Source organism: Oryza brachyantha, chromosome 8 (genome assembly GCF_000231095.2).
Source record: "Oryza brachyantha chromosome 8, ObraRS2, whole genome shotgun sequence".
Classification (NCBI taxonomy): domain Eukaryota; kingdom Viridiplantae; phylum Streptophyta; class Magnoliopsida; order Poales; family Poaceae; genus Oryza; species Oryza brachyantha.
In genome coordinates, this window is record NC_023170.2 from 4027512 (window position 1) to 4038891 (window position 11380).

The window sequence follows — 11380 nt, forward strand, 5'->3', positions numbered from 1 at the left end:
ATTAATTATTAATTATATAAATTAAAAATAGATAAATATGATATTTTAAAACAACTTTCCTATAAATTATTTTTTAAAAAATATACCGTTTAACATTTTAAAAAGCATGCGTACGAAAAACAAAACAATCTAGATAAGTAGAAGGGACAGCCAAACATGGCCTTACTTATCAGTAGTGCTTGAGATGAACTCTCAATTTATCTTAGTATAGTCAGACAAGTTAATATTTTTTCCTCAACATGTCTTTGCTGACTTGGCACTGCATTTATCCAAAAAGCCTACATCAGCAGTGACGGATAGAATATAACTCAAACATAAATTTGTTATTGTTTTACTAATATATCCATGTAAAAGTGACAACGATAAAAACTGTATGTTGGAGAGCATGATAATAATATTCAATACCCACTGGACATAGTGTTGAATGTAAAAGTAACCAGCTGGATTGTTTTGAACAAGGTTGCTACCTTAATTATCACAGTGCTTAGATCATTAAACTCGTTGTATATATCCATGTATACGTCCAAGTCCATGTGTTGCCGAATTAGGTCGGGATATTTGCACATTTCGCTATCAATTTACCTTCTCATCTACATACGGGTTATACTAGATGTTATTTAATTACTCTAACCGATCTGTTTGTTACATCAATCCATGTGTAGGAGAGTTGAAGTATAATAGAATAGAAAACTATAAATCCGATCGAGTAAAACGTGATCAGAGCACATGTGTTTGGTTTTTCTCTTAAAATTAATTGCAAGGATAGAGACTCTGTACCTTGTGTACACTAGTGGCAATTAATGCATAAGTTGTTCTAAGACTAGTCTTAATGCATAGTTTAATGGCAGTTACCAAGACTAAGACTGTAAACTAGTTAATCGAGCTAGATGAGTTTTATGGAGATAAAACTCATCTCTCATCTCATCAAACTCACTCATTTAACGACCCTGCCAATTCAGCAATTTTACTGATGTGACACCCTATTTAATGTATATGATAACCCCATAAAACATGTATTGAGACTGACCTAACGAGACTTAATTAGCATCAAAGGTTGTCACTCAGTGAAATGTTAATGTAGTGTGATAAAATAGTTTCTATCAACTCTCAGCAGGTAAGCAGCAGGCATTGTGGACATGATCTAAACAGCATATTCATTAGCAAGGAAACAAGAAGCATGACAAGATTAGCTACAAACATAGCTAAGAGTTAGCAACAATAACATCAGAGGAGGACAATGACTTGTATGGTAAGAACATTTGTTTTGAGCTGGCTTACCATTGCATGTTTTGGATGCCTCTGGTTGATCCAATCAAATTAAGTTAAATTGCACAAATTAAAGAGCCTTTTTCACATTCACGCATGACAAATATGCATCTTTATGTTTGTATATATATTAAAGGAGTATTGATTTATATATCTATCATGAGAATCAATCCTCAATGGGATTTGGGAAGAGTAGTTCCACGTTTCAAAATTAGCCTAAGATTACATAATGAGTTAAAAAAACCAACCATTACACATACATGTTAACTTCCAACAATATTTTTAAACTCAAACCACATATAAATTATAACGCATTTCCGTAAATCTCATCTGTAACATTATAATTTCCACGCTCGTAAAACCACCAGAAAAGTGCATATTGTATTTTTTTTTATATAGATAATAGGTGTATTTTCCTTTTCTAGGAAGATGGATGGTAGGGATGTCATTTTCGATCGACGATGCTAGAATGACGCTAATGGTGATCAAAACAACACACATTTGTGCTGCATTCATGAGATGTGTTGCACGGTGTCGATGGAGCCAGCGAGGGTGGTTGTTCTGCCTTTGTCTCAAGCCGTAAGCGTCTTGAGGTTGGGTGGCTGCTTTGCTTGAATTTAAATTTGTAGGTGACCAAAATGAATGCTGTCTTTTGTTTTCTAGTACTTTCCTGTGTACACCCAAAAACAAAAAATATGCTTACCATTTGTGCCGAGGAAACGGTTTTGCACCGGTTGCATTGCATGCTTGCGTAGCTGGTTTTGTATAATTGTGTGTCACTAGTAGTCAATCTTTGCAGCGAGACAGTTGCAGAATATTTCTAATGGTGCTGTTAATTTGGTATGCTGATTTTGCTTCGAGGTACAAGTGGTTATTTACATGTGTATATTTATATTTGAGTGATAAGATTTGTAGTTTTAATGATAATTTAAATTTACCAGTTTTCTAGTAATCTCAGAAATGAGAAAATCTAACTTGATACGAAAATAGAGAAAATTTACGGTGTTTGATAAAGTAAGCGACCAAGTTGTACGTAAGTAATATTTTTATCAAATATTTGAGGATAACTACTCATGTACTTGTTCTAAATCCTAGTAGCCTGTACGAGTACTACATGGTTCTGTGTGGACCAAACAGAATAGGGTCGCGTTCGGCCAGCATGGGTACCCCTCGTTTTTCCCGCACGTTTTTCAAACCGCTAAACGGTGTATTTTTGATAAAAAATAATTCTATAAAAATTTATTTTAAAAATCAAATTAATCTATTTTGTATTATTTTAATAATTAATAATTAATTAATCATGTCATATCAGGTAAGTTAACTTACCCCTCATTACTCTGATCGCGGCCTAAGTTCATCAAAGTCAAGAACAAAATCGAGATCTCATTAATAAACAAAAGGCCATTCCTCCGAGATGAAGGAATAAACAAATTTAGCAACAGTACAATCACTCGCATAGACTAAGCCGATTTCTTCACTAAAATAGTACTAATCCACAAGGGTGAAAATGAAAAATCAAACAAGGATGGCAGCTAATAATCTAAAGGAAGGCAAGCAACAGTAGCAGTGGCAGGCAGGACCAGGGGCTGCCAGCTGAGGAAAGTCAGTGCTGGCACTCACACACAACTGGTATGCTTATATGCAAGAATCCAAAGGGAACCAAGGAGAAACGTTACTGCCCTTCCCATTTCTTGACTGCCGCTTAAGATTCAGAGGAAATTCAGTTGAAAAAAGAAACACTCTTTTCTTTTGCTTGTTGGAATTTTCAATTCAAAATTTCAAATGCATCCGTTCCAAATTTCCAATTTGTGGGCTCATCCACCTACCCTCCTCCAGTCCAGCCAGATGATGCTCTTCCTGCAACTTCTTTTATGACCGTGCATACTGCGTTCTGTCTCTCTCTCTCTCTCTCTCCACACCATAAATCATTTCTCGTTTTTTTTTCCGTTCTCCCCCTCACTCTCTTCTGTCAAAGGATTCAAGATTGCTGCGCCTTTGCCAATTGGACGGCGGCCCACCTCGGTGGCAGAGCTCTGGGTGGCCGCTGCATCATCAAAAACTTGATCTTGGGGGAGGAAAGATTGGGAATTCTGGTTGGGTTTCTTGGTTCCAGGAGCCTTTCTTGGTGGGTGTCTCTCAGGGTGAAGCGTTTTGGGATTGTTTGGAGCGAGGATTGCTACTAGTCCAATCAGTCCTGAATCCCAATATTATTATTTTTTTGGTTCTGATTTGGAAGATTTTGTTTCTCGGTGGGATTCTTGGTTGTTCGTGTGCTCCTGTACCAAAGCTCCCATTTTTGGTTCTTGTGGGGATCAAAGAGAGAGGAGTTCGATCTTGGGGAGAGTTTTGCTGCCAAGATTCGAAGTGGCATTCTGATTTGGGTCAAACAAGTTCCTGTTTCTTGGAAGATTAGTCTTTGCATAGACCAAAGTGACGACGGTTTTGGTGGTAGACTTGACGATTTGAGTTGGAATTTGCTGGGGGGAGTTCTACAAGTTGGAGTTGATCTTTGCTTTGGTAGGGAAGCTTCTGGAGTTCCATTCCGGAAGTTGTAGGCTTCCATTTTTGGCTCAGGCAAAGGTCGCTTTCAGCCACTTGAGAATTCCGTTGTGTGAGGGTTTGAGGTTGAAGGAGACTCATGGCGTCGATATCGGATAGCGAGACGACGAATCATGGGAGCATATGGGATTTGGATCAGAACCTTGATCAGCCCATGGATGAGGAGGCCAGTCGGCTCAAGAACATGTACACAGAGAAGGTCAGAGTTTGATCCTTGCATGTCAAATTTTGAGCTTGTTTTGTTTCTTCTAAATTATTTTTTTCCTCGGTGCCCATCATGCTTCCAGCTTAGTCTCTGCTTGCATTTGGAACAAGAGAAAAACAGTGTTTCGTTGACATGATGATCCTAAATGACCTCATGGTTTTGGGGACCATGTCAATATAAAAAGGATGGAAACTATATGATAGATGTGCTGTTACCGTAGTTTTCCCAATGCAGGAAAGATATACGGATTTTATAGTGTGCTTTATTTGTTTTACCATAAATTGCTAGGCACTGGCAAAAGTGTTGTTGGTGTAGGAAAAGATATACTCCCTAAGTCATTTTGGCAGTGTGCATATACATGATGTTCTTAGTTCATGGGAAACTAAAATGTGTTTTCTTTTTCTTCATGCAGAAGTTCTCGTCGATTTTGTTACTACGGCTCGCATTTCAGAGCCTTGGTGTTGTCTTCGGTGACTTAGGTACATCTCCATTGTATGTTTTCTACAATATCTTCCCTCATGGAGTCGACGAGGATGAGGATGTTATCGGAGCTCTTTCTTTGATCATTTACACCATCACCCTCATTCCTCTGATGAAGTATGTCTTTGTTGTCTTGCGGGCAAATGATAATGGCCAAGGTGAGATATCAAATTCTGCCAACGTGTATCCGATATACCACTTCTTTATATACTAGCCATTAACCACAGTTAGGAAAGATATCATATTCCCCCAAAATACCAGGATTTTAGTATGAGATGAGAATTTAGAAGTATTGTGCATTCTTTTCCATTTGAATAGGTTAGCAGATAAATAACAGAGCACTGTTTTAGTGATGGAGTTTTTTTATCAAGAGTATTTAGATATGAGTTGCCAGATTGATTGGTAGATAGCACTGTACTAGTCATGAAATCTGTAAAAGGCAATGTCCTGAGTTCATCCCGTTTTGTGCTTAGAGAACAGTTATATGAGTAGTTTGTTTGCATTTTGCATATTTTCATATAATAAATTTTTAGACTTTACTCACAGGCGGCACGTTCGCTCTCTATTCTTTACTTTGCCGGCATGCAAAGGTCAGCACTATACCCAACCAACATAAGACAGATGAAGAGTTAACAACATATAGTCGGCAAACTTATGAAGAGAATTCACTTGCAGCAAAAGTAAAGAGATGGCTAGAGGGACGTCCATATAAAAAGAACTGTCTTCTTATTCTAGTTCTCATTGGTACCTGTACAGCCATTGGAGATGGGATCCTTACTCCTGCTATATCAGGTATTCAGCAATCAGCATAGTACTTCCTTTAGTAAACCGATTGGAACTTGGATTTGTGACCTTTGTTTGCTCTGCAGTTCTCTCTGCGTCAGGTGGAATAAGAGTTCAAAATCAGAAGATGAGTACAGGTAATTGTGCTCTTTATATTTTTATATTGGTGTTATCAACTCTGATCAATTCTTACTTTAACTAAAGATAGTGAAAGTGATATACAGGAAAGTGAGCTTGACCAAAGGCAATGAAAGAAACCAGCAATGGTATCTGAAATAGTGTATGCACCGTAGTCAAGCTCATGCATGTATATTGTGATGTTGGGTCACTGTGTGGCATTGTTCACTTTCCTTGATTTACTGAGAAACATTATTCTCTGAGTAATCTTATCTACCATTGCTGTAAAATCATTGATATTTATTGCTTTTATACCTGGCAGATGTGGTTGTAGTCGTTGCTGTGATCATTCTAATTGGCTTATTCAGCATGCAACACTATGGTACAGATAAAGTTGGATGGCTCTTTGCACCTATAGTGCTCCTTTGGTTTATCCTAATTGGGACTATTGGGGCACTGAACATACACAAGTACAACAATTCAGTCCTAAAAGCCTATAATCCGGTCTATATCTATCGATATTTCCGACGAGGGAAGTCTGAGAGCTGGACCTCCCTTGGAGGAATCATGCTTAGCATCACAGGTTGTTGGCAATTCTCATATACCTTCATTGATTAATCCTGTTATTCATTGATTATAACTTTATAAGATGCAGCAGAATTGCTTATATATTCTCTCTTCAGGGACCGAAGCATTATATGCTGATTTATGTCATTTCCCTGTCTTTGCCATTCAGGTACTAACACTTCAAATAATTCGTCCATGATACATTGTTTCAGTAAACTAATAATGTCTATGTGCAGATTGCTTTCACGTTAGTGGTGTTCCCTTGCCTTCTCCTCGCGTACACTGGGCAGGCGGCATACATTATTAGCAACAAGGACCATGTAGTTGATGCCTTCTATCGCTCCATTCCAGGTCTCTGTCCCTCTAAACTAACAAATTTGGCTGTCATAAAGTGAAATGCAAATGCATCGCATGTGAACTTGCCAGAGTGCATATCCCATTTATTGTTTACTAGTGCTGTTTGCACTATATGTAGTTATGTACTTATGGTATGATGCCTGATTGCCACAGATACCATTTACTGGCCAGTCTTCATTATTGCAACCCTTGCAGCAATAGTTGCAAGTCAAGCCACTATATCTGCTACGTACTCAATAATAAAGCAAGCTCTCGCACTGGGCTGTTTCCCTCGAGTCAGTGTTGTCCACACCTCAAAGAAATTTCTCGGGCAGATTTACATCCCTGACATCAACTGGGTACTTATGATTCTTTGCATTGCAGTAACAGCTGGATTCAAGAACCAAAGCCAGATAGGAAATGCATATGGTGAGCTTTTCTTATAACACCCTTTCATCCTCAAACATGTAAGCAAATAGGGATAAACATGATTGTGGTACTTCCAATGCACTTAAATTAGACAATCAATAGGGATAGTCCATGTTTCATTTTAAGCCAAACACAATCAGCATTTGTTCATAAGTATTTACTAGCTTTGTAACATGATATGTCTGCAATGTGTTGTCAATTACCAAGCCTAGGTTCTAAAAAACTGGTGGAGTGGTACAAAAGTATCAGCTCAGATGAGAACCGATAGCTGGAGTCACTAAATCCTAAATGAATTTTCTGTTACCATGTTGCATGATGCTTCAGGTTGTAAATGAGGTTTTCTTTCTAAGAAGTAAAGTGGCTCAGCATTAGCTGAGAGACAAAATTACTTTATGAAAACAGAGCATTGCATTTTGTTCAGGATATATACTGTAAATTGTAAATTGACAACTGATGTTCTCAAAAATCAAAATATAGCTGCAACCGAACCTTAATGGTGCATTTTGCATTCCATAGATGGCACCTTAATTATGTTCTTATGATATTGTTGAACAGGCACTGCTGTGGTGATAGTTATGCTGGTCACAACATTCCTCATGGTCCCAATAATGTTGTTAGTATGGAAAAGCCACTGGATCCTTGTGGTCATTTTTATTGTGCTCTCGTTGATGGTGGAGCTCCCATACTTCACAGCCTGCATTAACAAAGTTGACCAAGGTGGTTGGGTTCCACTTGTAGTTGCAATTGCATTCTTCATCATCATGTATGTGTGGCATTTCTGCACCGTGAAGCGATATGAATTCGAGATGCACAGCAAGGTTTCCATGGCCTGGATTCTAGGACTTGGGCCAAGCCTCGGCCTTGTCAGGGTTCCTGGGATAGGCTTTGTATACACCGAGCTGGCAAGTGGCGTCCCGCATATCTTCTCCCATTTCATCACCAACCTTCCTGCCATCCATTCAGTTGTTGTCTTCGTTTGTGTCAAGTACCTTCCAGTATATACTGTCCCGGTCGAAGAACGGTTCATCGTGAAGAGGATCGGGCCAAAGAACTTCCACATGTTCCGCTGTGTCGCGAGGTACGGATACAAGGACATCCACAAGAGAGATGACGACTTCGAGAAGATGCTCCTCGACAGGCTCTTGCTCTTTGTCAGGCTGGAGAGCATGATGGATGACTATTCAGACTCTGAAGACTTCACTATGATGGAGGAGAAGACTCAGGGATCAAGCAATGCACTGCTGCTAACTGGTAAGGCTGGGAGCAACACAATGTGCTCCACTGGTGACCTGAGCTACTCATCACAGGATTCCATTGTGCCTGCCAAGTCACCACTAAGAGGGAACAGCCTGACAAGGTACTCGAATCAGACATTTGGCGATGAACTGGAGTTCCTGAACCGGTGCAAGGATGCTGGCGTCGTGCACATACTGGGGAACACAATTGTTCATGCACGACCAGATTCAGGGATCATCAAGAAGGTTGCTGTAAATTATGTGTTTGCATTCCTCAGGAAGATTTGCAGGGAGAACAGTGTGATATTTAATGTTCCCCATGAAAGTCTGCTCAATGTAGGCCAGATATACTATATATGAACATTTTTTTGTTCTTTAGTCTTGATTCAGAGTCTCAGAAAGTGAGCAGGTGTGACATTCTGCTGTGTGTAGGGTAGATGAACAAGTAAACGATCAGTTCTAGAGCAAGTTTCATTCATCATTTTCCCCCTTTGTCAGTACAAATTGATTTTTGTAGATTCCACATCCTCTGTCAACCTAACCAGTAAAGGAGAAAAGAAAAAGGGACTGCAAAATGCCTATTTACCATGACATGCAACTATGAGATCCATTGTTGCTGCAAACATCGTTTAGATGTTGGGCTTCAAACAATACAATGCAACTTATGTGCCTTGGAGCCCTGTTTGACACTGATGATTTTGGTTATTTTGATATTTTGTTGAATCCTAGATATACAAACCGAGTAAAGCAAATGCTGTCGTGACAAGATAAACTCATTTGTGGTGCATGATTCATCAATACAATTACCTGGAAATAAAACAGGAAAATTAGCTTCTAACCATAGGAAATATCTGTTCTGTCAACAGCTGTTACCGAGGTAATATAACAAGATTCACAACCATTTAGAACTCATCACGAATGCTATCAACAGTTTCAGATCGAATCACCCTCCTATAGGCTATAGCTAACAGAAGGCAGCCAAATAAACACAAAATAGTCTACGATAAATTCGAGCCAAACACAAGCTAACCACACTAGGACAGACACTAATCACAGAATGTGATTATCAACTTCTCAGACTATTCATCTTGTCCACCGCCACCAGAATCCTGTTGCTGCTGCTGCTGCTGCTGATAATCTTGTGGGGGCCACTGCTCGTGCTGCTCTTGTGGAGGCCACATGAGTACGAGGGGATGCTGGTTTGGATACAGTTCATAGGGAAAAGCCACACCTGGGGCATACGGCGAAACCATGGCATTCATGGATGCAACCTGCGAGCCCGTGCCACCCTCCTGATGATCAAAGATGTCCACCAAGAAATCAAAGATGTCAGTCTTCTTGATTGCAGCCTCGATGTCATTCCTCTGCACCGTCCTCCTCCTGTTCTCCTCGGTCTGCTGCCAAGAACGCATTGTCAGGTCCAGGATGAACATCTCACAGGCCTTGGCAAAGAGAGCCGGCGCCTCGCCCGCGATCATCTTGACATCCTCGTCGGCCTTCATGATCCTCTTGATCCTTGCAAGGGGAAGATTGGGGAGCTTGAACTCGGACATCTGCTCAATCTCGGTCATCTGGTCGGCCCAGAAGGCCTGGAGCTGCTGCTTCTGCTGCTCCTGGAGCTGCTGGACTTGCTGGATTGCAAGCTGCGGCTGCTCTGGAAGCTGCGGTGGGTTGCTGGCTGGATAGACTGGAGCACCCTCGGAAGCTGTTGGAAAGGCAGCACTGCCTGAGGCGTTTCCATGTACCATCACTAGAGGTTGATATGTTGTTACGGCATAGGTGTCGTCATGGTTGTCACCGGTCAGACCCTCATTTGCCTTGTTATGTTTAGGATGGTCCATTCCCAAAGATGCACTCCAGTGTGCAACTGCTGTCGGATCTGTCATTTACAAAGAAAAACGAAACAGTTAGTTCAACAGTACAACAATGGACAAATTTAATCATCAGCACTACAGTCTACAATGCAGTAAGGATGAAAGTAGGCGAGTCATCCAGTTTCTTGACGTGATCCAGAATGAACAATATTGCACCTCAGGAAAGTGAGAGAAAACGTATTAACAGGACCAATCAAAAATGTATTGCATGAACTGCTAATTCACTACATAGAACTATTCTCGTAGCTCTTGCTAATGTATCAATGGAATAGAAAACAATCTGTCTTCAACAATTTAGGAGTATCATTTTTTTCCATTATTGAAATCGACTCCATCTTCAAGTCTACAACTTCCAGCAACCAAACGATGCCTCATCATAGGTGTAACAATATGAAAAGTTGTGATTTTGAATATATTTTATTCTTCCAACCTCCCTTTTTTTCAAATGCAAGTGAAAAACAGTCAATGCCATACTAATACTGTAATGCACACAGAAAAGGCCATATATGCTATAAATCAATAAAAGAAAGTTGCCACGGATCAACAAAACCCCTTCCTTTGATATTAGTTTACAATCCAGAAACAAATGAAACTCTAACAGTAGTGCCAGAACAAGTAAGCAACTCAAGATCAATTTACAGTACACTCCTATACACCAGTTTCTGCGGATAAAAAGCATGAAAAGTAGTCCTCCCTGAAGGCATGCAGTGGTGCAGAGCAGAACCATTCAGGTGCTCATGCAGCATGCTGTGTGGACCATAAAGTGCTGAACCACATGTAGCCATGTGGCGTGGCCTAGGGCACCACATCATGAGATAAATTATCTGGTCCAACAAACTGGCGGATTGACTAGGTGACCTGCATTATCCTACGTGGGAAAGAACTCAATTACTCACACTCGTCCACACATATGCTTCGTGCAATGCAATTGAGTAGGCACGCTGCATTACCCAGAAATTTGATTCCCTGGATCCATTTTTCTTATACAATAACAACATATTATGCAGGGCAACCTAAGGAAGTGTTTGAATGTAATCCAGGAGAAAAAAAATCATTTTTTTGAAACAGATGTCATGGCCCAAGAAGGCAAGAACTACTAAATTATCACAATCATATTCCCATTTGTGCACTACTTTTGATTGAAGTTGGATTCACCATTAGGGCAAAAAGAACCCATCGCTCTCTGCACTTTCTTCGTCGAGCGAACGAGTGAACGATACGAGACCAAGACAGAGCAACAGCAACAAACAGTACAAGAAAATCGTAATCAACGAGCAAAATCATCTAATCTACATCAACGTCACCACCACCACCACCCCAAGAACCAATCCATTGCAAGCAGTTTAGACAAAAAGATTTTTTTAAGAAAAAAAAGCCCATGAGGACAACACGGCGCCGATCAACACCATCGCCGTCACCACCAAAAGAAAAGCCCCAGACCGCGACGGGAAAAGAAAAATCAGCAAACCCGACGACCCCGGACGGACGGTCGCTTACCGCGCGCGCGGGGCACGGCGGCGGCGGCGGCG

General features: G+C 40.4%; 2 protein-coding genes across 3 annotated transcripts; one reads left to right on the forward strand and one right to left on the reverse strand.

Annotated features, from left to right (window-relative positions):
• The first annotated feature begins 3161 nt into the window (after positions 1-3161).
• LOC102717638 (putative potassium transporter 12) lies at positions 3162-8600 on the forward strand. 2 transcript variants are annotated; one of them, XM_015840632.2, is made up of 10 exons: positions 3162-4024; positions 4443-4668; positions 5044-5100; positions 5186-5302; positions 5380-5430; positions 5733-5993; positions 6094-6146; positions 6214-6328; positions 6488-6742; positions 7298-8600. In XM_015840632.2, the coding sequence occupies exons 1-10, from the start codon at positions 3905-3907 to the stop codon at positions 8335-8337; spliced, it is 2295 nt and encodes a 764-aa protein (XP_015696118.1). In that variant the 5' UTR covers positions 3162-3904; the 3' UTR covers positions 8338-8600. The 2 variants fall into 2 exon arrangements, with proteins under 2 accessions (XP_015696118.1, XP_006659210.1); XM_006659147.3 differs by having other exon boundaries at positions 5057-5302.
• Positions 8601-8748: 148 nt separating this feature from the next.
• LOC102717917 (nuclear transcription factor Y subunit C-2-like) lies at positions 8749-11380 on the reverse strand. The gene is made up of 2 exons (XM_006659148.2): positions 11349-11380; positions 8749-9856 (listed from the first exon to the last, which is right to left on the reverse strand). Exon 2 carries the CDS (start codon positions 9816-9818, stop codon positions 9057-9059), a length of 762 nt encoding a protein of 253 aa, XP_006659211.1. The 5' UTR covers positions 9819-9856; positions 11349-11380; the 3' UTR covers positions 8749-9056.